A 26,201-nucleotide genomic window follows, 5' to 3' on the forward strand; every position below is an offset into this window, starting at 1 on the left:
TGAGAACACAATTTAAGAAAGTCAGTTAAGAAAACAGAGAGTTAGACCCACTTTGATTTGGTATTTGTTAGTATTCAATTGTATTATCTTATAGAATGTCCTTTTCCAAGTAAAAAGAGCCCAAATTCATCATTTAGCTGATCTGTTAGCAGCCTGTAACCAAAATAACTCTGAGGTTTGAACTGACCAATATGCAAGTGTTTAATTAAAACCTTATACTATTAAAATGATTAATAAAACACATATTCTGTGTCACATTTAGTGAACAGGATGTGTTCCATGGGGGGAAAAGAGTTTAGCTCCCTCTTGTGTTTTTATGTCTCACTGCAGAGGAGAGGAAGGAATAGGTTGTTTAAATTGGCATACATTACCCACAATGCATCATACGGATCTACTCAGAACGTAACTTCTGATGCTTTAAAGGACAATTGGAAACAAGGCAGCAATGTGTGAATATATACGCGTTTGGCTGTGATTGTTTTTGCATCCTACAAGCTTATGTTTCCATTTTTATGCTATTTTATTGTTAATTTGTGTTTTTAAAAAGGCACTACATAATTCTAACAAGTGTTCATGTTTCCTGTTTCAAGTGCCTTTTATTTGTGTAAGTGCAGTTTCTTTGTAATAAACTCAAATCTTTCTTTTTCATGCATTTGAAATGTCAGCAAACACATTTGTGCATAAAAACCCATGTAAAAGAAACAAAAACAATAGTAATGAGTAAGTTGGTTAGTAAGAAAGTCCATTCTCTATTATAAACAGTGTAGAAAATAAAAAATATGATTCATTGATTTATTAAATATAAAATTAGAGATGAGAAATTGTTGTGCTGCATTTGTAGTAGAAAGTGGGAAAGCTTGCAAATATTTATATTGTAAAATATAATAATAAAAATATCAATACGGTGCAAACTCAAATATATAACGAGACAAAAATATAAAAAGTTTAACTGTGAGGACCGCATTTAATTTATATAAATATATATATTTTTTCAAATTAGATTAAATGGTAATTAATGCAATGGTATAATCGTTTTAGAAAATCAAAGAATGTCGGTTTGAATATTTGCATTTAAAAACACCAGACTACTTTTTTGTTTTTGTGCCTGAAGTGCGCAGTTGTACAAATGTCCGAGGAGCACCTGAATACAGCATAGCTGCTGGTTCCGACGAGAGGAGCGGACTGCTGATGTCGGTGCGGTGAAAGTGACAGCCAACATGTAAGTTTATGACTTTTTCCAAACATTTCTTTTTAAATAAAGGTTTGTTAGGACTTCTTGTGGATAAAACAGTGTTGTATATTAAAAGTAAACATTATATAAAGTCTCGGTTGCGGTCTCTGTGGATGTTTTACTTTCGGTTTCTTTATTATTATGTTTAAATCAATCTTAACTGGGCCTTTTTAAAAGTTTATATAACAGATTAAATGTCATCTCCAGAGAAAGAGGAGTTGTTTTAATTTAATGTTAAAGATTTTCAGTGCTGGGTAAAGTGTTTTTTTTAATGGATTATTATGAGATATTATAAGTGCGCACAGACAACAACAACAGGAAGAAGAAAGTGAATCAAACCCCGGATCCTGTGTCTGTCACTTCACCTGCGGTCATCAATCAGCCTTGTAGTTTCATCATCCTGTCTTTCTATGTTTACCGGCTGCAGCTCGCCATGGAGAGCCCCTTAGAAGCAGCTGACCCGGCAGCACGCACCTACTCCCAGGTGGTGTTCACTGACACCCCTCAGTCATACCCACCTTTGACCCCCGTCACCTGCTGCTACACCCTCACTGCTGCCTTCCAGCCAAACCCCCGGGACTGGGTCGGCATCTTTAAGGTGAGGAGACTATATCTAAAGTACATTTATATGGAAGCCCATTTCTGACAGTGAAATAAAATAAATAAGATGAAGACTTTGTGAGGAAATAAGGATCCTGTATTCTTTTTAATGAGAAACTTAGTGACTTAGTGTCTCAAAATAATAACTTATGTCTAGAAATAATGACTTAATATTACATATCTAAAAATATATCTCCAAATAATGACTTATTTCAAAAATAATGAAATGAATATCTCGAAAATAATAACTTAGTGTCTTAAAATAATGACGTCCTGAAAGAATGACCTAGTATCTCAAAATAATTACACATCTCAAAAATAGTAACTTAAAATCTCCAAATAGTGACTTGGTGTCTCTAAATAATGAGTTATCTAAAATAAAATGAATTAGTAACTCGAAATTAGTGACTTAGTGTCTCAAAATAATATCTTATGTCTAGAAATAATGACTCAGTATCTCGAAAAAATTACATATCAAAAGAAATACTGATTTAGTATCTCCAAATAATGACTTATTTCAAAAATAATGAAATTAATATCTTGAAAATAGTGACTTGGTTTCTCGAAATAATGAATAATTGCTTGGTAACTCAAAAATAAGGTCTTAGTGTCTTAAAATAATGACGTCCTGAAAGAATGACCTAGTATCTCAAAATAATTACACATCTCATAAAATAATTACACATCTCAAAAATAGTAACTTAAAATTTCCAAATAGTGACTTGGTGTCTCTAAATAATGAGTTATCTAAAATAAAATGACTTAGTATCTCTAAATTAGTGACTTAGTGTATCTAAATAATTACTAGGTATGTCAAAATAATTACTTATCTCAAAAAACAAGACTTAGTATGTTGAAATAATGTCCTCTTGAAATAATGACCTTTTTTTTTTTTATCTCAAAATATTTACATATCTCAAAAATTATGACTTTAGTATCTTGAAAATAGTGACATAGTACCTTTTTTAATGACAAATTATCTCAAAATAATGACTTAGTATCTCGAAATAACAAGACATTTTAAATAATGAGCACGTATTTTAGGAAAGCTTTTCATTATTTGTGATACAAGTCATTATTTTGTGAAACTAAGTCCTTATTCTGAAACAAGTTTCACATTATTTAAAAATATAAACAATTATTTTGTGATACTAAGTAATTATTTTGAAAAAAAATGTGACTAATTATTTTGCGATACTATGAGAAATATTCTCATTTTGATGGATCTTTTTTTATTTTTAAAATCACATTGGCCTCCATTGCTTTCATTTATCTGTGTGTTGCGTGAAGGAATCTGCCTCTTCAGTTTTGTCTTCTTAACTCTTCTTGAACAGGTGGGGTGGAGCACAATAAAGGATTATCATACCTTTGTGTGGGTGGAGCCGTGTCTGGATGTGGTCGGGAAGGAGTCCGCAGCGAGGCAAACTGTTTTTAAAGGTAAGACAATAGTTTCACTTTTACTGCAGGGTGATAATGCTTGGTCATGTTTGTAATGTACACCTGCTTAAAACTTTTGAGTGTCTAATGTGTAAACACAGTTTTGTGAGCTGCTGTGACCTCTGATCCTCTGGCTCTGTGTTGTTGATCATATCTGGTTCTGTGAAATCCTCTCTGCAAACGAGAGAGTCAGTTTTAGTTCTTCACGCTCGCTCAAAGCTCAAACATATTCACAGGTTAGGTGTCTTTTAGATGATGATGTAATGTTAACTTGTGATCTGTCATCACAGGTTAAAGCCTCTGCGTGAACCTCAACTGTTCATTTTAAATAAATAAAAGTTATTCAGTGCCTCGCATGAAAAAAGCAATAATGTTGACATAATGTTGTTTACCAGAAATATAACTTGCTACTAGCTTGTTTATCCCTTTAATTGTCATGTGACCCTGAGGTTTGGTTTTGCTTTCTGTGAGTTAGATCTGTGACGATCTTTGCGTGTGACTTCTTAAAACGAAGTGATGTTTACTTGTTCAATCTGCCCCTGTACAAATAATGTGACCAGTTTTTACAGTTAATGTTCTCACTGTGGACTTTAACTGTAAACCGATTCCTTTTATTCATCAGTTTGCTTAATTTCAGTGACTTTTAGAGGCCTGAAGAAGTTTTCATTATTACATAATAAAAAGCAAACACTACTAAAAAAAGAAACAAGATTTTATATTACTTATTTTTTAAATTATTTTGTTAATCGTGTGATTCTCAAATCTGTCTCGGAACATCCGCCCAAGATTGTAAAGTGTTGAAGAACATTCATTTGTCTTTTGCCTCAATAAAGTCATCATGACATTATGATTATTTCCAGTGACAAAAATAACATTCAGAAGAATTTGCTAAACTTTTTCAAGTCCTCTGAGAGTTTCAGAGTTTCTGAGTATTTACAGTAAAGGTGTACTTTTAAAATTTAGCACAAAAAAAAGCAAGGTTATTGAAACACTATTGATTAGAAGATTAGTGGTTATTTATCAATTCGTCAATTGACAGAAAATAAATCAGCAACAGTTAATCTTTTCAGTTTTAACAAAAATGCCAAACAATTCTATTATGTCTTGTCCTTGAGAATTAACTCCCTTTCTTTTTAATAATTAAAATTAGCATGTTTCACTATTTTGTGACCTTTTTATAGACTAAACGACTGAATCATTTACAAAATAATGAACAGGTTAATCAACAATGAAAATAATCAAGATGTATCTCTCTATCGGTCCACTCTGTTCTTGTCCCGTCAGATTACTACCTGCCGAAGGACGACGACTTCTACCAGTTCTGTTACGTCGACAGTGCCGGTCAAGTCCGCGGAGCCAGCACTCCTTTCTGCTTCAAAAAACAGGCGGAGAAATGCACAGAGAGCAGCATGGATGAGGACCTCCTGGTTATAACTACACAGGTATCTCATTTAGCAGCTCAACAGGGTGACAAACGTTCTGTGTAAAGAATCTGACAATAAAGGCCTGTTGAGGAAATATTAATAAAGTGTTTAAAACTTTTATTGGGTCCTTGGCTGATGATCAGAGCTTTTTGTAAAAGATAAAACTGTTTATATGTGATGAAAACAGATGTCAGTCAAAAGTAAATAAAAGCTTTGTATTGATTTAATGTGTTCTGTTGAAACCAGGAGCAGGTTGAGCTGAGTCTACACGAGAAAGCTGAGCTGCAGAAAGAGCTGGATCAGATAAAGAGGGAAAATGAAACCTTAAAAAATGATCTACAGATGGAACGGCAACAAGCCGCCGGCATCAAGGTCGGTACAGATAGAGAACACATTTCGCAACGGAGAGAAGTAGTTAAATAGGAACTTTGATATTTGACACGGTGTGATTTATTTCTACAGGGGCAGATTGAACAGAAAGAGAAACGAATGAGTCAGCTGGTCAAAGAAATGGATCAAATCAAGGAACAATATGAAAACCTACAAAGCACCTTCCAGGAAAAGGTGAAGGAAACGGACAGCTTAAAGGCTTGTTTTTCAGTCTATGTGTGAAATCAGTGCGACAGTTTTTTAGTGTGAAAACTAACTTTGGTGTAACTGACAGGAGGAGATGATAAAGCAAACAGAGAAACAGCAACGTGATGCTGTGAAGGAGAAAAAACAGAGCTTGAGTTTAGACGTAGCATCAAAACAAAATGAAGTAAGATGATTTTTATCTCTTCAGCTGTCTGATGAAATCTCGTACCGATCCTTTGTTTTTTTAAATTTTCCAGACGCACGCTCAGGAGAAATACGAGCGAGCTCTGATGAAGATCAAACTGCTGAAGGAGGAACGCGAGGTGCTGAATGGGAAGATCGATGCTCAAAGTGTGGAGATTTCCATGTGAGTCGAGTCTGATTGTTCTTCTCTTTTCATCTTTAAAAGTAGAACCTGTTGTGTACGTTTTTCTGGCCACCAACAGCTTTTTTTCATGTGTGTGTTTAAAGGTTAAATTCCAGACAAAGAGAACAAGAAAGGGAACTGTTCAAAATGAAAGACAGCATCCAGCTGCTTCAGGTAAATCTATTTTGCAGTGTGACATTTTTTAAAGGAAAAAGCTGTTTTCATTTTATATATTCTGTGTTGTGAACATACCCAATTAAAAAGCCAAAGTAAGTATTTGTCGCAGCAAGACGATGTGTGTTTATACACACACAATACTTGTTAGGAGATACATTTAGTGCTGGTTTTGGTGTTTTTATGAGAGTTCTTAATAATAAGAAAAATGTAAAATATTAGCAGATTTATATTAGCAAAATAGTTCCTTAACAGTACAGATAGATAATTGCCAAAGAGCCTCATTAATTGTTAAATCTGCTCAAAAATGAAAAGCATAATCTCACAAATCACAAGATCAAAAAAGTCTTGCACAGATTATTCAGTTTTAGATCAGAACTTTGTTCCTGTAGTCAAATCTGTGTGTTTTTACCTTGGACAGGTGGACCTTCAGAGCAGTGAGAAGGAGAAGGAGAGGCTCTCTGAAGAGCTGCACAAGTCGCACAGCCTCGCACAGGACATGGGCAAAGTGAAGGAGGAGAACCAGGAGTTATGTAGGAGCCTGTCGAGGCAGATAACTCTGCAAAACTGTCCGGAAGACGACCTAAGGGTGGGAACAAATAATAAAAAATAATATGCTGAAGTTCTTTTGAAAACAAACATCGATGACATGACAATCTCTCATCCAGGTTCAGTGTCAGACTCTGGGATGCCAGCTACAGGAAGCTCAGGGGAAACTGGCGGCTGAGAGGGAGGAGACCAAAAACGCCAGGAGACACGCTGAGAGTCTGGACAAAGAGCTGCAGAGGCTCAAGGAGATGCTGGAGAAGGTGGACTACACACGCGAGCAAGCACAACTGACATGTGGCAAACAAGAGGTAAACTCAAAAAGCACCCGCAGAAACCATCCGCAGAATCCTAGACCTTGGTTTGGATATAATATGCAGCCAAAGGTTGACTTGTGTTCTGGGTGTTTATTTTCTACTCTGTGCGAGGCCCTTTAGTTCCAGTGAAGGGAACTCCTAGTGCTGCAGGATACAATGATGTTGTGGATTAATAGTGTGAACAGTTTGTGGAAGGGAGGCTCCTTCATGTTTCACAGCCAGCAAGCTGTGAAAACAGGAGGAGAGAAGATGAGACAGAGAAGACAAACTGGAAAGCACAACAAATTTAAGTGTAAAACCCACAAAATAAAAAGGTATAAAATAAAGAGCTGGATAGAGAAAAATTATGGGTTTTAAGATGCTTTTTAAAAGGTGCTCCACAGGAAATGATGCTGATGGAGCTAACAGTGTTTACCTGAAAGGGAGAGAGACTGAAACCAGAAGAGTGAAGGCCGTTAGAGCTAAAGATTAATGCACATTGTTTTGGAATCACATATATTTGTTCAGGTGTCCACATACTAAAAACTGAGTCTTGTTTTCCTTCATTCCTTTATCAGCTACAGCTCACAGAGTCCCGTGAAACGATCGCAGAGGCTCGTGAAGTGATTGCAGACAGAGAGGGAACAATAGAGGAGAAGGAGCGCATGATCACGCTGGTGAAACAGGAGAAAGAAGAGCTGGCCAGAGAAAACCAGGTATATTTACACAAAAAACACACCGGCTTCATTCAAAAAGGGTCGTGATGTGATTCCAGACGCTTGTTTGTTTACCGGTATTTATTCTGTCAGATGCTCACGAGTGATATCGAGAGGCTGCGCAAAGCTTTTGCCGACTTCCAAGCATCTCCCCCCGCCGACTCAACTTACATGCAACCCGACAACAACTCACCAGGTGCCAACACATCCGCCAACAATGACTGGCAGCAGCAGCAGCAGCCACCTGGTGATGACAACCTGTACGAGACCATTGGTGAGTGTTTTTGATGTTGTCAAAGCATTAAGAGACATATAACAAAAGATTAATTCCTGCATGTTTTGTCTTTCAGTATAAAAAGAAAGTTCACTCAAATCACCAAAATAAAACCCCAAAACATTTTACACTCCCACCCTTATTAGTGTATATATTTTATTACCTGATATTTTCAGATATCCAAGACTTCTGCCGTCACCTCAGTACAATTGAGGTGAATTAGTTTTCAATTGAAGAGTTTAAATAAGCGTAAAATGATAATCCCAATGTGTCTTCTCCCAAAACTATGTCCCAGTTATTTGAGATAATCTCTAGAGAATCGACACAAATCACCGTAAAGGTTTGGCGATATGATGATAAATTCTGAGAGAAAACATAAATCTGTTAACTTCCAAAGACCTTCTTATACTGTTTATAAAAAATAAGTTATTACTTTAACATCTCTGGGTGATTTAGACAGAAATGTTTAATTGTCATGTGATGAAGTAGCCTAATTTGTCTGGAATTTAATTTGATAGATTTACTTAAAAGCCGACATACAAGATTTGTTGTTTATACATTAACTGTTTCAAAATAGATTTATATTTACTATATCCAATTATATATAAATACTGTGACACAAAATAAATATCTATAGAGGATTTCATCTATAATCACCCAGTTCTACTACATAAAACAAATTCCAAAGTAAGGAGTCATTGATAATGAAAAAGAAAAAGAGCTGCAGCCCTTGAATAAATTATGAATAAACAGTAATTGTTTGAATTAATCTGATGTTAACTGATTTCCCTTTCTTTGCAGACACCCCTGCAGACCCAGAGCAAGAGGTGAGTTGAATTATATTTGTATAATATTCGTAAAAAGAGGCCACAACCTCACCTGACCCATCACTCACACAGTTCATATCCAAAGCATGTTGTCAGTGAGCTCGTCTATTTATATTTCCTCACTGATCTCTACAAACAAAGTGTTTGAACAGTGCCAGCAAATGAATCAATTTAACACAACCTGAATGAACTAGTCAGTCGAAGGTTAAAGAAGCTGCACGCAACTCTCACCTTTAAACTTCACTCGGCTGTTTACCGTTTATTTTCCAAGAAGACTTAAAACATAATCCGCTCCCTATTTCGTTACCCCTCCTGACGCTCCGTCTCCATTTCCTCCTCAGCAGTCGCTGGTGTGTCGCCACTGCCAGGAGTGCTTCCCCTGCATAACCCGACACGAGCTGGAGGCGCACGAGCAGAGTCACCGGGTGTGTCCGTTCTGCACGATGATCTGTGACAACATGGAGCAGTCCGTGTTTGAAGATCACGTCTACGGCCACGGGCTGTGAGAGAAGGCTATTCTAACAGCTGGAGCCACAACAACAACAACAACAACAACAACAACAACAAAAACAAGTCTTACAAGTTTGGGGGGTCTGATATAAAAAAGACCGTACCGATATTATTACACACTTTTACCGTAATCTACTTTACTGTTGACCTTTTTCCGAAGCATACTGTTTTTGTGGTCATTTATTTTGGTAAAATGGTATCTTATCATTGTTTAAAGTAAATGACCACATAACTGGGCTTACTTTGAGATGTTTTCATACTTAGTGTTATATACAGTGTTTCTGTATTGATACAGAAAAAATTTGGGATTTGAGGATCAAAATTTGGGATTTGAGGATCAAAATTTGGGATTTGAGAATAAAAATTAAAAAAATAGTCCGAAATTGACTGTTGAATTTACATATTTATATAGAATTTGCATATGTTATGAGTAGAGATGCACCGACCCATTAGTTTCATATATATAATTTTTGCCAGTCAAATCATGTTTCAGTGTGGAAGTTCTTCAGATTGAGTGAAAAAGACATAAAACTTGTCATTTTCAACATCTGCAAGTCCAAAATAAGCCGTTCATCAATGACCTTAAAACCATTTGGAACAACTTTGAGATTTGTTTGAGTGACAGAATGTCCTATAACTTGGTGCAGTTTGGGAGAAATGTTAGTAATAAATAATTTACTACTAAAAAACTTAGTCAGTTGAGTTTCAAATTTCCATGTAAGAAAAGCAACAAGATGTTTGTGTTTGGAAAGAAAATCCGAATCTGCAAAAATCAGAATCAGCAGGTCAGGAAATATTCTAAATTGGAATCGGTGTGCCTCTGTTTTTTTGGCTAACCCCTTTTTTTGGCTGACTCTTCATCACAAAACTTTTTTTGACCTGATCCGCTAAACTCAAACAATTTAATAAAAAGACGTAAAATAATAACTTTGTGAATGCTTTTGCTGAAGAGATTAAATATAAAATGGGAGTTGAGCCCATTTCTCCCTTTTTTGTTTTGTTTAAAATTAGCAAAATTGTTTAAATCAGGAGCTTTCTATTTAAAGAAGAAATAAACAAAATTATTTTGGACACATTGAAGATGAATAGTACAAACATAAAAGTGAGAAATGAATTTCATATTGAATTTAAATGAATGTCAAATGTGATTACATATTTTCTTTATCTTTAAAGTTATGTTATGCTTTGGAAAATACGCAACAGCAATTTATATATATATATATATATATATATATATATATATATATATATATATATATATATATATAGGATTTGTAGTAAAAAGGCTAAAACATGCTTTAACAGTGGAACGTATCATTTAAAATAAAGCCTGTCACATTTAAAACTTAATATTTTAACCACAATTCTTCATCTCCAATATAACTTTGCACTCTTAATCCCTCAGAGGAAACTGATGATCTACAATAACCAGATTGTGTCGATTTAACTGTTTTATTTAACTTCTGTTCATTTCTGCTGATTATTAAAATGTGTACGACAGAATGAATTGTTGATGTGAGGTTAAGTGATGCAACAATTATGTAAATGGTTCTGCTGGAATAATAAAAGGGTAGAATGAAGCAGATCTTAAGTTATTCTTTAATATATGAAAAAACAATTACATGTTTAGTCTGTACGTTGATCCATAACCACCCATAACCCTTTAAACCAGCGACACAACACCAAAGTCCGTGTGCAGCGTCGTGTCTGAATATGTGAGAGCTCTCGTTGCATAGAAGCTACAGGAGGAGCCGCTGAGGACAGTTTGGCCCTCCTCGTGTCCAGAAAATGATCTCAGAGGGAGCTTCACCCAGCCGGCTCCGTCACATGAGCCGTCCCACCGGAAACAATATGTGTTTACCAACATGTCTCTGAGGCTCCATCTGAGCTGGTGGCCTCTGTCATTTTTTCTTTTTTTTTCTTCAAGGTGTCATCTGATTGGCTTCCTCCGGTGTGACATCACGGGAGGTCAGCTCAGAGAAGAGAGCGGGCAGCCAGTACTGAGCTTCTTCAGCCGCTTGAGAGTCCAACCACGCCAGGCCTTCTTTCAGCAGGTGGTCCTATGAAGTGTAGATGTAATTTAAGATTTTTAAAAACATATTCATACCATGTAGAAGATATGGCCCAGATTTATTATTCTAAATATATTTTCAGTACTTCCCAGCTGTATATAACAATAATTTAAGGGGTCCAACTAATGATTATAGCGATTATCTTGATCTTCTCTATTAATTGTTCGGTCTAATAAATGGTTAATAACTGTGAAAATGGAATTCAAAATTTCTCAGAGCCCAAAGTGAGTCTTTAATTTGCCTTTTTTTGTGCGACCAACAATCAAAATTTTCGATTTACTGTCTCAGACTTTTGTGAATGACATTTGAGACTTTTGTCACTGAATGCTAGAGTCAAACTGTCCTGTATAGTGACCTGAAATGGGCTGATGATGCACTTACCAGGACGTGACAAGCCCGTTCCTTCTCCCATTTCAGACTGACTTTGATCTCACTCACTGTGACGTAGCCCTTTTTCTACAAATGAAGAAAGAAACAGACATCACTTTACATCAAACAGCCAAGATTTCTGTTTTTGAGATAAAGACGCCCTTTGACAGACAGAAAATCTGTAAAAAGGGGCTGGTTACATGTGAATGGGTAGGTGAATGTATTTTCATCACACTGACTTAATTCTTAACTCTTATTCTCCACAACAAGAAAGGGAAACAGACTTTTAATGGACTGATCTGACATGAATAGAATCTCATCTCTTTATTTTCTTTGAGCTCAAGTGATGATGATTAAATGACACATTTATTCAACCAAGATGCACATTTAATAGTTCTCTCTTTATTTCACTTTATGCAGCTTTTGTTTTAATGTTAATGACATGACATTTGATTCAGACTGAAGACATTTAAATTCAAACATGAATGAAATATGTCTGTAGATTTTGGAGAGACAGACAGGAGTACCAGCATGGGAGCAAAGCAATGTACTACTGTGGACGTATTTGAGAAACCTAAGAAGATCTATATCAACTTAATTGAACACTATTATTAACCATATTCTCACCACTTAACCTTTGTGTCAAACAGCCCTTTCAAACAGCAAACTAAAGCCGTTATTTATGATCTATTCAAGTCCACCAGACTCCATTATTTTCCTCAATTTTACCTCACACATCACAGGAATAGCTGGTCTACCACTGCCTCGATCGGTTAGTTTGATTGTGTTATTGAGTGACTTTCGGTAAATCTAAACTAACCCTTTAATTCTTGGTAAAAACAAAGTTGATACATTAATGATAAACCAAGGAGCTGCTCTCACCTCGGCCAGCTGCAGAACGACAGTGTGATCCATGTTGAGCTCAGCTGGGACCGACTGGACCAGGTAAGAACCTCCGACGGGAATCATCCCAAAGCCGTTCCCCATCACCTTCAGTTTCTTTATGGCTCTCATCAAGTCATCTCTGGGAAGCACATATTTAGTGATTTTAATAAATCATTAAATTTAGGACTTATGGGAGTGTGGAATTTTATCTGATACTTTAAATATTCAACTTACTGGCTCACATCCTGAGCGTATTTACCTCTTCCCTTCAATACTCTCTGATGGAGTTCATCCAGAGTAATGAGCCCTGAAAGTAAATACACACGTCAACATTTAAAAGCCAGAAACATTATTAATAATGGTATCAGCATTATGCAGGTGTTCATAACTGGATTAATTGTATATTACGGTGTTAAGATGAAGAATATCAGATTGACTGAGTGATCTCTTTGTAACCAGTTAAACTTATTAATTATCACTTAGTGTCCTGAGTAATTACAAACCTCCATTTCTGTGTTTCAGGGCGAGACACACTTCAATAATCTGAACGCCGAGTTCATAATAGAAGTCACCTACGCCGAGCATCTCAGACCAAAAACCTTTGCCAGCTGTGGACAAAATTAAGAAAGTTATTTTCAACTTTAAAACAGAGAATTTCAACAAAATTATCTGAAAGTTTATATTCCAGGTGTTCCTCACAGGCAAGGGGGTCGACCCCAATGGTGGCACACATCTCCTGAAACTGAACCCTGAACTGGGAGCTCTTTCGGATTTCTTGTTTGTGTTTGCTGGCGAACTCCTCCAGGTTTGACTTGAAGGTCTCCAACTGCTTCGACATCTGGCAAAAAAACAGAAACAGGTGAGTAAAGCCAGAACAGGGAATATCAATAGACAAAAGTCTGCATATAAAATAAATATATGGTAGTTATAGATTTATAACTGGAAGATGGGACGTTTAATTAAATATATATTTTGATTGATTGTCATTTTTGTTCATCATACAGACAAATACGTTTTAAAAATCAAACAATGTGGCAGTTAATAAACAATATTGTTCCATTTCTGATTTACAAAACCAGCATTTCATAATTAGAATCCAGTGGTGGAAGAAGTATTCACATCTTGTAGTTAAGTAAAAGTAGTAAAAACTAAGAAAAATATATTATGTCGACAGAAAAACTCACTTGAACAATTTGGTCTTCTGCAAGAACATTTCCTCTTTCCTTATATTTGGCCTGAATATAGAAGAAAAGAAAAACCACTGATAAGATAATAGAGACAAAGTCTTAATGTTTCCCCAACAACAATAACAACATAAGCACAAATAAACAATCAATAAATAACAATAAATAACAAGATAATTAAACAATTAAGAATAAATAAGCAAATATCTAATAACAAGACATACAAAATAAGGGTCTCTTTCTCCAATTAATGTCAGAGATGGCATCAAGACATAAAATGTGTAAAACATTATTATAGAGGTGTTATTATGGACATGTGCAACTGATCCTATAATAAGAAGGCAATGCATTGTTTTTGTGCTTTTCTAAATACATGAATGGTTGAATGCAAAAACAGAAAAATGTGAAATAACTCCTGTGACGTCACCTCTGCAAGCTTCTTTTTGGCAATAGCTCCTGCACCAACTCCTCTCCGATGCATTCTGCAGAAGTCTGGTCCAAACGTTGAATATGAAGCTTAAACTATGAGTGTCTCTATCACAGAACAATGCCAGGAAAGATTATAATAATAATCTAAACTCTAGAGTACACAGTTTTCTGTTGATCAATGTGATACATACAGCTACTTTAGTAACACTGTTTCCATTTTGAGAGAAAGGAAGTAAACTACTTCCTCATCCATTTGTTGCATACTGCCCCCTGGTGTCCTGGAGAATATAGCAGGCCAGTATGGGAACTGCACCCAGTTATAACAAAATAAATCACTAAATTAAAAGATAAAATATACAGTCAGTGTTTGAAGGAGTACTCAGATTCTTTACTTGAGTGAAAGTAGATAGAAATATGGTCTAAAAATTCACTAAAAAGCCCTGATTTCAACATGTTACTCAAGTGCAGTGGTTGAAGACATATCCAGATCTAAGTAAAAGTAGCAATAAATTGAAAATCTTACATAAGAAAAAGTAGTAAAGTATTACCACCAAAATATACATGATGTACCACATGTAAAAGTATTCATTATGCAGAATTCCCCATTTCAAAATAATTAAAATATACAGTATTTAATGATTTTTATTATTATTGGATTAAATAGATAAATACCTATTTCACCACTGCTTCATAACCACACTTGAATTATCAACACGACAAATGGGTTTTTCAAAAGTACAATAAGAAAGAAAGAAACACTTTTCCACAAATCTAAGAATGTAGTCCTATTGGTGAATGTTATGTTGTGATTAATAGAAAAAAAAAACACAACAGAATCTAAATTGAACTACCCCACCTTTTGAGATATAGTGGTGTTCAATACCTTTCCTCAGTTTACTTGAACTACTTGCACCTGACTACATAAATATCCGCAGGGAATATACAAATGCATTTATTAACCATTCCTGTAATTATATTTAAACTATTTGTATATATGTTAACTATGCGCTGCATGTTCTATATCAGACTGTACAACAACAGCGGAGACCACAGTCTGTCACCATGCTGACCAGCCCCCCCCCCCCGCATGTGGATATACTGTACACTTTTATTTAACTTTATTTTTATTTTATTGTATAATATGTTGTATTTATTATCTGTTTCTATGTAGTTGAGCTGCTGCAACACCCCAATTTCCCCCATGGGGATCAATAAAGGAATATAATAATAATAATAATAATAATAATAATAATAATAATAATAATAATAATAATAATAATAATAATAATATGTTATTACCTAGTCTTGTTCAGCTTTTTCCCTCTTTTTTTGTTCATTTATTCATTTTTTTTGTTGTGCACTTGGACCAGTTTAACACAAATGTTCCTCTATATACTGTACTGCACTGCATACAGCTTCTCTCACCTTAAAAGTGCAATATTTACCTCATCTAAATGGACTGGAGCAGAGAAAGTAAAGCCCAATAAAATATTAAAACCAAAGTAAAATACACAAGTTGTATTTGTCCTTCAGCACTTGAGTGACTGTACTTGTTTAATTCCACAACAGGTCATTACATCATCACAGTATCACCATTACATAGCTGCAGTATCAGGTGTACTCTGTGTGTACTCTGTGTGTACTCTGTGTGTACTCTGTGTGTGTACTCTGTGTACTCTGTGTGTACTCTGTGTACTCTGTGTGTACTCTGTGTGTGTACTCTGTGTACTCTGTGTGTACTCTGTGTGTACTCTGTGTACTCTGTGTGTACTCTGTGTGTGTACTCTGTGTACTCTGTGTGTACTCTCTGTGTGTACTCTGTGTGTACTCTGTGTACTCTGTCGCCCCCTGCCGGCGCTCCTCCCACCACGCCGTTCAAAACACAAGAACCGGCGCATGCGCAGTAGTGGGCGCTTTAAAACAAGCCTTGAGGAGGGAACATGGAGACACTTGCAGGTGGACTTGAATAACAGTCGAGGTAGGGTCGAAACACAGTGATTAAACACCATTAAAAACACCCATGGGTGCTGTGTGACGTGGTTGTTATGACGTCTCAGCTCTGGATTCACGTTTATGCTCGTTAAACTAGCCGGCTAAGCGTTAGCCTGCTAAGCTAGCCGGCTAGCTGTTATTGTTTTTCATGAATCCGGGAGAGCCAAAATGGAGGAGAAGGCTCGTGCCAGTGTCCTGCACAGCCACTCCCGAGCCCCCCCACACTGACATGAGCTTTAATACTTCATAACATGTGTCTGGATTAGCTTCTGGGTTCTTGTGTTGCATGCTAATGTAGCTTAGCATGATGTTTTTGTTGAGGATGCACAGGCTTGCAGACTATATAACACCACACCTCTCCTCTTTGTTTTGCAGGCTCTCATGGGAGGAGGTAGCTGTGGTTGAGATGCACCGCCGAGGCGCTGCAGGATGAACCAGCCATGACTCTGAGGTCCAGTCTGTCTCCAAACACAGGATTCAAGCAGGACACAGACGCAGAGATTGGGCATTTCGCCACTGTGAGACCCCTGATCCTCAAGAGGGAGTCCTGCAGCTTCGTGGTAGGTGTCAAAGCTTCACACGGGGGCGAGACCCCGAGCAGATCCAAGGACTCAGAGCAGCATTACATGACAGAAGTAGTTCAAGGAGACAGCAACACTGTGGGGGTTTTGTCCCCGGTGAGACAAATGGGGGGTGAGGGAACCCCAGTGAAAGGTAAACCCCTCTCTGCTGACAGTATGGATAACCCTCAGATGGCGCTGAACAATAACCCCAAGGATGCAGGTGCGGATGACAGTGCCAAGGGGGTTGTCCCCGGAGTCCTCGGCACGGCGTCCATTGAACTCTCGTCTGAGGGGAAGTGGAGGAACATCAGGAAGACCCCCGCCAATCCCCACACACAGGCCAACTGCCTCCGGCAAATTCTCCTCCTGCAACTGGACCTCATCGAACAACAGCAACAGCAGCTGCAGTCCAAGGACAAGGAGATAGATGAGCTCAAAGCAGACAAGGAGACAGTATGTAAAACTATGTTACTATCTGCTATTAACGTGTCGTATCAAATGTTGATTTTTGAAAGCATTTAAAGTTTTTCTCATGTCTGTGTCTTCTTCTTTTGCAGCTTCTTGCTCGTATTGAGCGCATGGAGCGTCGGCTGCAGCTCACAAAGAAGGACCCGCCTCGAGACAAGCGTCTTTTCCAGCCCCTAGAGCCATGGACCCCCGACAAAGAGGACATGTGGGATCTGGACACCGAAGAGGGTCAGCAGCCCAACACAGCCACCCCGCACCAGTTTAGTCGGGGTGGCAAAGGTCAAAAGAGGTAAAGGAAATAGCAGACAGCACTGGGCTTCTCTCATGTGACTTGTGGTATTGTGGTATGTAGTCCTCACTTGCGAGGCTTTTCATGGCCAGGTGCCAGAATACATCGGGGAACTTTTAACTCCCTACTGTCCAAAAAGGCCTCTCAGATCCGCGGGGTTAGGCTTGCTAGCTGTTCCAAAGTCTAGGTTAAGGTCTAAGTGTGATTTAGTGGTTGCTGTACTGTCACCTCAGCTCTGGAACAGTCGTCCAGTTAGTACGCCACTGTTTTGTGTTTTTAAATCCTGATTTAAGACACGTTGATTTTTTCGCCTGTCAATTAAGATTATTTATTTATTTTTAAATATAGCTCTGTTGTGCAACCACTTGATTTTTATAGTTTCCCCTGTCTCAACCTTTATGCTATTAAATGATTCATATGTAGTGTGTTTTTATACGGTCTTTTAATTGTGTGCTTTTATTTACATTTCTTGATATTTTGTATTTGTATTGATTTGCTGTCTATGGAAAGAACTCTGTGCTCCCAGCTTGAAGAGTTCTACAAATGAAATAATTCTTATTCCTATTTTAAATATTATTATTATTATTCAATCAAGCGACATTAATTAAATGCATACAGGAAAGAAGAATCTACAGTCTGCCACACTTTGTTTACATTTTGTCTGCGCATTATTTAAAAGAGGCAGAACCCACGACTTAACTTTCTTCTCAATATTCGAGTAATTCTAATTCTTTTCTTTGCTCACACAGGAAGTCTTGCTTCGGGGATTCAAAACTCCAGAAATCACGAGGCAAAGGCGCCAAGCTCAGCCCCCAGAAATCCGAAATCCGGCCCGGCTCTCCCAATCAGAGAGAGCTGCGCAGTAAGGAAACCCCAGAGAAGAACCTTCCCATGAGGTCGGGGTCAGAACGGGACCTCATGCTCCCGTGCAAAGAGGAGCCCGAGCTGAGCGGTCAGATAGAAGACCTGCCCTTCATGTCTACTACAGAGATGTACCTCTGTTGCTGGAACCAACCTCCTCTTTCTCCTCTGCGTGAGACTTCCCCTAAAAAGGAAGAAGAGGTGGCCAGTGAGTGGACTCCTCATGTAGTACATGATATGCTGATTGTTTGTAAGCGTGACCTATATCCCATCTTCTAATCACTATAATCCATCAAATGTCCTGAACGCACTATATCTGAATAACTTGATGTCCCTCCTCTGTCACTTATAGTTCCATCTTGGAGGGAAAATCCCATCGAGCCTCTGGACGAGGACTCCTCCTTCACCCCCCCCGAGGTGAGCTGCTTCTTGAATTTGAATAACTCTTAGTCCGGAGTTTGAAAAGTTGACTCACATTAAATCCAAAAGCATTCAACTCATTAATAACATGTGTGACTTCCCATCAAGCCGTTGGACGACAATGTGTTTTTGAAACGCCACTCGAAGCTGGAGTTGGATGAGAAGAGGAGGAAAAGGTACAAAAACGCTGACTTCAGTTATTTGATTTGAGATTTGAATAAATGTATTTTGTTTTTTTGAGGTTTGAGCAGGGTTTGACTGATACTCTGTTATCTGCCAATATTTGTTTGTTATGATTTTTGTTAAGGATCTCTTAATTTGGCTATTAAAGAGTTGCGATCCTGAAATGTGCCAAACGTGAAGTTTTGCAGTTGTCAAAAATATAATAACAGTTAAAACCTCAATGTAACTGGAAAAGAAATCATAAAGACAAAAACAACTTTTAAGTAACAACACAAAGACACATTAAGCTTTATTGAAAACAACAATCTGAACTATAATTAAGTATACAGCACTGTAATAAACATAAACAGTTCGAGTTTTATATGGTAACAAGCCTGTAATTTAAACATTAATTACATTTTATATATCCAAGATTTACCCTGCCCTAAATATTTACTACAATTTATATACAAGATCCAACTTTGAGGGTGAATTTTAAAGGCTTACAATGTGTGAAAGTTTTTAAGCTACAAATAATAAGAGTTTCCTCCAGCAATAGGTCAAGATTTCTTACTCGTTCCTTTCTCTTGCTTCCATCTTCATTCATTGTCTGTGTTTTTCAGGTGGGACATCCAGCGAATCAGAGAGCAGCGCATGTTTCAGCGTTTGCAGCAGCGCATGAACAGGAAGAAGGTCGTCCCGGAGACGGAACCAGAGCTCTCATCCTTCTATCCCGACACTGAAGATGGTACGTCTGCATAACTTAATAACCACTTCAGCAACATTAGTGGGATGTTTTTTAATGGATTCAAGAGATTTTTTTTTAACTTGCTTGTTTTATTTCTTCCAGTTGAATCTATAGTGATCACTCCATTCTTGCCTGTGGTTGCATTTGGCCGGCCGTTGCCCAAACTCTCACAACAGTAAGTTTGTCTTTTAATTCTGCTTTGTGACATTTTACTGAGTGACCAGCTCAGGCTGGCATGATCCATAAAGTCATTGATTTATCGTGTAATTACTCTGGTGATTCTGCACATAAGTGGGTTTTAAAAAAGTGATTTTAAAATAAACGAAACAGTCAAAGAAACATGAGAGTTGGGGAGGAAGTCAGTGGGTGAAAGCAGCTGAGATTATTTGGTAAAAGCATGTTTTTAAGACTTGTGTTTGACTGATTTTGGTAATTTAAACATTTTTATTGAGCCTCGACATAGAGGTAACAAAAAATGTTTATTACAGTGTTATGTACAGGTGACATATTAAAAATAAAAAAACACATAAAGTGCCTCCAGAAGAGCGTCAGTGCTCCTTGTTTAACTCTGCTTTAGTGACAATCTTCCAAAAGATATTTCCCTCATTTGGTGTTTTGATGATGTTGGAGGAGAGTATAGTCTTCAGTCTTTAAATTCTCATCTCTCCCTTCTGTACTTCTGTTCAGTTTAAGTTAAAAACATGAACAATAAGTCTCTTTACCCAAATGTTTCTTCTTCCTCCAGGAACTTCGAGCTGCCCTGGCTGGATGACCGAAGCCGATGTCGCATCGAGGTGCCCAAAAAACACACTCCTCACCGGACCTGTCGGAAGTGAAACCCTGATGTGTGTTTATGTGACAACGGAGAGAAAATGCTATATTTGTCGGGGGGGGTGAAAAAAAGACAAGTCGCTATGTATAACTGCTGTCGCTTTCAGTCTGAAGTGTCAGCGCTGACCAGCTGATCTCCTGCAGAATATTATACAAGCAAGGGAGATCGCTTGATGTATTTTGGCCTCGTTTACACTTCTGAAAGGGAGATTCAAATGCAACAAGATTACAGTCCCCGTGTTAGCAGCTGCTGAAGATGACACATCAGTTTGTAATCTTAAAAGAAAATGTATGAACAGTTATGTGCATGTTCTGTAACATGTTTAGAATACATTTCATAGCAGCTGTGCAATCCAAAAACGGATTTCATTGCATAAAAGTGGAGGTTTCTGGCAGTTTTTCTGCAGCTGACAGGAGAAAGTGGACTCTAATCTTGAGCGCGTTGATGTCTGCGGTAAAAAAAAAACCATTGGTTCCCATTCTGACTTGAAAGTAAAGCTTGTGCAGTACGTCATGAGCAATATGCCTACTAACTTTGTATTCTGGGTCGTCCTGCCACGCTCATTCTTCCGGCTTAAGTGGAAGACAAATATCTAAATCTGACTGTATCGTGCTGTGTATTGCCTTTATCGTTCGCACACAACTACAATAAGATTTTATCAATGTTTGGTGTGATATCGGGAGGTTTGAGCCACACTCAGCATGATTTCATATAAAAAAAATAATCGCAGTTCTAGTTCAATCAAATGTGAGAGAAAAGTTTTACAAAAAAGGCAACCGAATGTTCTTTGTTCCTGGTTTGCTTTCTGAAAACAGCACGGGTAATTAGACAGGTGGTCGACATGGCGTGAAACCCAGTGTTCTGTTCCCTGTTTTATTTCTATTAGTTTTATTTTTTATGTGAGTTGCATGGACTCTATTTAGCTGTTTCTAAATAACAAAACATGGTAGCATGGCTTCACTCCTCGAAATGGAGAAGAATCTCCGCTCATCGGGCTGCAAAAACTACAAAATATCATTCTTGATAGCATGACTTTTTGGCTGCAGCGCCATCTGATAATAACAAAGTACAGTTTTGATCTTTACAGTACGTTTACATGCAGTAAATATTAGGCGAGTTGTGTGTATGCGTTTGGTCTCAAGTTATCTGACGTTCAAGGGAACCATTTTAGACGATGAATAATCCTTCTAGCTGTAGATCTATAGATGTTCACCAGTTTGCTCTTCAACATGCTGCCAGGTAATCTCTCCCTCTGTGATACGATCACAGTGTTTGATTTCTGCCCGTGTTTTTCTCTTCTTTGCTCGACCTCTTTAACAAACGATGCAACGGCTCTCTGCAGTTCCAACACTTAAACTGCCCAGTGTGTCTGTAGGCAGACTTTGGAAATTCAAAGTTAATATTTTCTTTCTTTCTTATTCTTTTTTCTGTACATAGCTTCCAGAAACAAATGTACATAAAAACATGGCTGTTATTTTTTTATTATTTAATGTTGGAAGTGTTGAGTACATTCAATATTGTTCTATGATTGTATGTCGGCAAAATTGACAGTTTTGAAAGTTAAATTCTTTTTGGAATAAAAATTAACATGTCTACGATATTTTGGTTTTAGTATGTTTTTGGTTTGGTCTGATATCAATATTTTCAGATTCATAAAAATCCGATAATATGATGCTATATATACACTTACACTTATAATTGAAGCGTTTGTTACGGAGCTGTCTGCACATGAACATTGTCACTATTGCTTTGCATTGTGGGATATTTATTCCTCAGACTCCAGAGCCATAGAGGACGTTAAACTCCTGTTTTCACAGGCTGAGAAGTTCTTTCAATGATAAATAAACTGATTAAAGTTTTTTTAAATCAGACAACCAGTTATTTAAATCTGGAAAAAAAATGTTTATTGAATAAAGAAAAGCAAAAACAGGACAGTTCCTCAAAACTAACACAGCTGACTCCTTATAACGTTTGGTAAAAGTCCTGCTGATCTCAAAAACACCAATAAGAAAGGAGTCACCTCTCCACTCGTGAAGTCAGCTAAATATACCTTTCTTTCTTTCTTTCTTTATTTGTGTAGAATAAACCACTCCGTTGAACCCAGACGACTGTAAATACAGTAAACGTAACCAAAAGTCATCAAAAGCTCACATCAGGTCTAAAACTTTGTATTTTATACGATGATGATGATGATACAAAGACCGCTGAACCAGCCTGATACAAAAAAAGTGCTGACATATAAAATATCCACTCCTGTCCTGTTGGAAACTTTCCTTTGGGTTCTTTTAAACATTTTGTTTTTAGTGTTAATTTATATCGTGAAAAACATCATGCCTTGAGGAGTTAGTATTTACAAAGACTGCGAGATAAATTTTCACTTTCAGAGAATTTGTTTCATTTGGCAAAAGTCTTAAATGAGACAAGGAGACCTGTGAAGGATAACGACCCTTAAAGGTTATTCCTTTTCTTTTTGATAAAATACACACATTAAATGAAAAAACACCTCAGAACAAAAAAAAAAAGCCACACACCTTTATAACACAGCTGAAGCAGCAAAGTGTTCTGCCAGTTATACCTTCGAAAAGAATCTAAACACAGAGATTCGAGTATTATTGTTTCTGTATTAACAATCACTTCTTCATGTTCAGTCTCTCCGGAGGTTATTCAGCCGCTCCTCCAGGTCGGCGTCGGCGTCAGCCAGGGCGGCTTGTGGCTCCACCTTCTTTCCTCCGGCCACCGACAAGCTTCCCCCGGTGCTCGGAAGATCTGAAATGAACACAGCGATGTTACATCCATGTAAAAAAAAAAAAAAAAAAAAATACCAGACAAAAAGGAGGATGTGTAGAAATCCTGTTTGGTTTTCTTACTTGACAGTTCGTCGGTCAGATTGAGACCCAGCTCGTCCAGCACTTGGGACACGATGGCGTCACTGTGGACGAGGCAGAGACACAATCATTAATGTATCACAGTGGATTCAGAACATTTGTTGGGCTAGTTAACACAGATTGTTGAGGGTCAATAAAGAACTCAGAAAATGAGAGAATGCGTTAAAGGGGCAATTTAATGATTTAGTGTTGCGCTTCCTTAAAATGTATTTAAATAAGAATGGTCAAAAGTGAAGAAACATAAGTCATCCCATCCTGACTTTAAGTCGCTATTTTTAAGGTCCTCATTGGTTTCACAGTAAAGAGGTGTATTATGTAAACCAACCAGGAAGTTAGCATCACTCGTTCCCTCGACAAAAAGCGCTTGAGTTTCAGCAATTCTCCTTTAGTTTATTGTTTATGCCACCCCAAATGTTTATGATACTTACATGTTTTTTTCATAAAAAAGCTATATAGGAACTACACCACGGTCACATGACTTCACGTCTCCACCACTAAGGTAAAGGAGGACTAGTGTTCGAGTGAGGACGTTTAGTCGTCTCATTTAGACACTTCTTTAAGACACGTAAAAGCTTCTGAATTCATCACCATTTTAACTAATTGTTAAATAAAGATCGTACATAAATGTTGAATGACCAAAATAATTATCACAGTCCTGTCTCCGGTCCCTTACCTCTCATCCTCATCATCCTCATCGCCCATGGCATCGTCAATGGCGTCATTCATCATCTCCTCCTTCATGTCCATGATTTCACTCTGGCGTTCAAACTCCATCATGATCTTCTGAATCTGAGGAAGTTTCAGCTGCGGAAGAAGAAATAAAATATAAGATGGTCAATATCAGGAGGTTTACGGTTTATTTCCATTAAATAATGTGTTTCAGTGATTTCTCTGACGGACCTGTCTGTTCATGGTTGCCATGGCTTTGGTGACGCCCTTCATGGCCTGAGCCATGCTGTTGTTGGACTTCAGTGTCTGTATCTTTAGACTGACGGCCTGGATGTTGGCTTTCATCATGATGAACTTCTTGACGTAGCGCCGTGTGCGAACCAAATCCTTGGCCATGATCTTGACCGCGTCCTGCATTAAAATAAGACACATTGCAGTTAGGTATATAATAATAATAATAATAATAATAATAATAATAATAATAATAATAAACAAATCTCTTTTCTCCCTAAACACAAGTTATTTTTTCCTTCGTCCCACCATTTGTCCCTGTTTGGCCATTTTCTTGATGTCAGCGATGATCTTCTTCTCCTGCTGCTCCAGTTTCTGTCGCTCTCGGTCCAGTTCCCTCATGGCTCGGTTGAGCGCCCTCTGATTCTGCCTCAGCATCTCCTCCGGAGTCTTCCTCTTCCCAAACAGGAAGTCCATCTGTTGGAAGAAAACAGAACGTCAATACAGTCAAGCTAAGTATGTACTTATGAATCAATTAGTAAACTGACAGAAAATGTTGCTCCAGTTGTGCTTTTTCTCTTTTTTCTCTTATTTTATTTCTTTGAAATTGGAATTTAAAGAATATTAGCACTCAAGAAACTGATTAATCGATAAGTTGATTAACAGAAAAGTTTGATAATTAGATAATTGTTCTCTGATCCCAGTTTCTCTTCTTCTCTTTGTTCAATATCATGTAAATTTAAAATCTTTAGCTTTTTGGACAGTTGATCAAGCAAAACATGAGTATATGATTAGTCAATTAACCCCCAAAAATAAATGGACAAATTGATGATCAATGGTGGCTCATTCACTCGAATACTGTACACATTTGAGGTAGTTGTACTTTACTTGAGTGTTTTCCTATCATGCCACTTTCTACTAACTCCACCACCTCTCAGAGGGAAATATGTATGTTTTACTTAAATGTATTAATCTGACAGCTTGAGTTACTTTACAAACCAAGACTTTTGCTCACAAATATTTCAAAAAAGAAAATGAACTGGCAACTATTTTGAGTCTTATTTTAAAGTAAAACATTTCATGATTCCAGCTTCACAATTGTGAACGTTTGCTGCTTTTCAATTTAATACAGGTCATAAAACTCACCTCTTCAACAAGTACTACCCTGAGCCTTCCACTTAGCACTTATTGTATTCGTATTAGTTTGTTGCACTTATTGTATTCGTATTAGTTTGTTTCTACACTTATCGTATTCGTATTAGTTTGTTTCTACACTTATTGTATTCGTATTAGTTTGTTTCTGTACTTTTGCTCTGGTTTATGCTTTTAGATGCTTGTTTAAGTAATGAGATGCACTTATGACTTCTGGTGACTAGTAGTTCTCTTGAGTACACTTATTGTAAGTCGCTTTGGATAAAAGCATCTGCTAAATGACTGTCATGTAAAAAATGTAATGTAATAACTATTAATACTAATACTGATAAATAAATAAACATGAATAATTTGAGTTAATAGTTCAAAAGGAGCTCCACCTCTAATCTGGGGATACTTTTAAGTACATTTTCCTGATTATACTCACAGATAAGTTCAATACTGGACTTTCACTTTATCACACTGTGTTATTGTTACTATTACTTTAGTAAAATATCTGTTTACTTTCTGTGTGTGTGTGTGTGTGTGTGCAGTCTGTCGTCAAGGAGCCGAGAAGCTGTTTGTTTCCTGGAACATATTAGTCACCAGTCAGTAACGTGAGTGGAGGCCTGAAGTCTCCCCGTCACATCTGCCTCAACCTCCCCCAAGAACAGCTCGACCAACCGAAACATTCCGACCGCTGTCTTCCAGGCAGACATCCCCGCTAGTGTGTCCCCCTCACCATGAATCGGTCTCCTCGTTAAAAACGTGGTATTCCTGACGGTCAAACGGTGTTTTAAGGCGTCTTCTGCGACTGGAACGCGACTCAAACGTGAATATTTGTTTTCTTTCCTGCACTTCCGTGTTGCGGTGCCGGAAATGACGTCATCGCGTTCGCTTGAAATAAATGTGACGTTCGATTTTTTCACAGGGTCACGTGGTTCAGGCAGGAAATAGATGGGAAGAAACGTTAGCTTTCAAAATAAAACCCTTTTATTTCATAAATCAGTGACATTTTCTTTAAGGCTAAGAT

General features: G+C 37.4%; 4 protein-coding genes across 7 annotated transcripts; 2 read left to right on the forward strand and 2 right to left on the reverse strand.

Annotated features, from left to right (window-relative positions):
• The first annotated feature begins 1,111 nt into the window (after nucleotides 1-1,111).
• Nucleotides 1,112-10,481, forward strand: calcoco2 (calcium binding and coiled-coil domain 2). Of its 3 annotated transcripts, none has more exons than XM_054598403.1 (15): nucleotides 1,112-1,219; nucleotides 1,659-1,829; nucleotides 3,166-3,268; nucleotides 4,553-4,710; nucleotides 4,939-5,064; nucleotides 5,155-5,256; nucleotides 5,357-5,452; nucleotides 5,526-5,635; nucleotides 5,740-5,809; nucleotides 6,231-6,398; nucleotides 6,478-6,666; nucleotides 7,230-7,367; nucleotides 7,461-7,641; nucleotides 8,443-8,468; nucleotides 8,810-10,481. In XM_054598403.1, exons 2-15 carry the CDS (start codon nucleotides 1,665-1,667, stop codon nucleotides 8,972-8,974), a joined length of 1,797 nt encoding a protein of 598 aa, XP_054454378.1. In that variant the 5' UTR covers nucleotides 1,112-1,219; nucleotides 1,659-1,664; the 3' UTR covers nucleotides 8,975-10,481. The 3 variants fall into 3 exon arrangements, with proteins under 3 accessions (XP_054454378.1, XP_054454380.1, XP_054454381.1); XM_054598405.1 differs by having other exon boundaries at nucleotides 8,813-10,481; XM_054598406.1 differs by lacking the exon at nucleotides 5,357-5,452.
• An 80-nt stretch (nucleotides 10,482-10,561) lies between these two features.
• On the reverse strand, nucleotides 10,562-14,134 carry snf8 (SNF8 subunit of ESCRT-II). Its single transcript, XM_054598407.1, has 8 exons — nucleotides 13,916-14,134; nucleotides 13,489-13,539; nucleotides 13,004-13,142; nucleotides 12,808-12,912; nucleotides 12,539-12,611; nucleotides 12,302-12,443; nucleotides 11,432-11,506; nucleotides 10,562-11,038 (listed from the first exon to the last, which is right to left on the reverse strand). The coding sequence occupies exons 1-8, from the start codon at nucleotides 13,967-13,969 to the stop codon at nucleotides 10,901-10,903; spliced, it is 777 nt and encodes a 258-aa protein (XP_054454382.1). The 5' UTR covers nucleotides 13,970-14,134; the 3' UTR covers nucleotides 10,562-10,900.
• Nucleotides 14,135-15,814: 1,680 nt separating this feature from the next.
• msl1b (MSL complex subunit 1b) lies at nucleotides 15,815-22,774 on the forward strand. Of its 2 annotated transcripts, none has more exons than XM_054598955.1 (9): nucleotides 15,815-15,895; nucleotides 16,285-16,925; nucleotides 17,030-17,229; nucleotides 17,979-18,340; nucleotides 18,443-18,507; nucleotides 18,619-18,686; nucleotides 19,296-19,420; nucleotides 19,523-19,595; nucleotides 20,166-22,774. In XM_054598955.1, the coding sequence occupies exons 2-9, from the start codon at nucleotides 16,350-16,352 to the stop codon at nucleotides 20,254-20,256; spliced, it is 1,560 nt and encodes a 519-aa protein (XP_054454930.1). In that variant the 5' UTR covers nucleotides 15,815-15,895; nucleotides 16,285-16,349; the 3' UTR covers nucleotides 20,257-22,774. The 2 variants fall into 2 exon arrangements, with proteins under 2 accessions (XP_054454930.1, XP_054454931.1); XM_054598956.1 differs by having other exon boundaries at nucleotides 17,979-18,298.
• On the reverse strand, nucleotides 22,142-26,053 carry chmp2a (charged multivesicular body protein 2A). Its single transcript, XM_054598957.1, has 6 exons — nucleotides 25,911-26,053; nucleotides 24,347-24,514; nucleotides 24,038-24,217; nucleotides 23,811-23,941; nucleotides 23,120-23,181; nucleotides 22,142-23,018 (listed from the first exon to the last, which is right to left on the reverse strand). The coding sequence occupies exons 1-6, from the start codon at nucleotides 25,911-25,913 to the stop codon at nucleotides 22,897-22,899; spliced, it is 666 nt and encodes a 221-aa protein (XP_054454932.1). The 5' UTR covers nucleotides 25,914-26,053; the 3' UTR covers nucleotides 22,142-22,896.
• Nucleotides 26,054-26,201: the final 148 nt, after the last annotated feature.

This window comes from Anoplopoma fimbria, chromosome 5 (assembly GCF_027596085.1).
Source record: "Anoplopoma fimbria isolate UVic2021 breed Golden Eagle Sablefish chromosome 5, Afim_UVic_2022, whole genome shotgun sequence".
NCBI classification, from domain to species: domain Eukaryota; kingdom Metazoa; phylum Chordata; class Actinopteri; order Perciformes; family Anoplopomatidae; genus Anoplopoma; species Anoplopoma fimbria.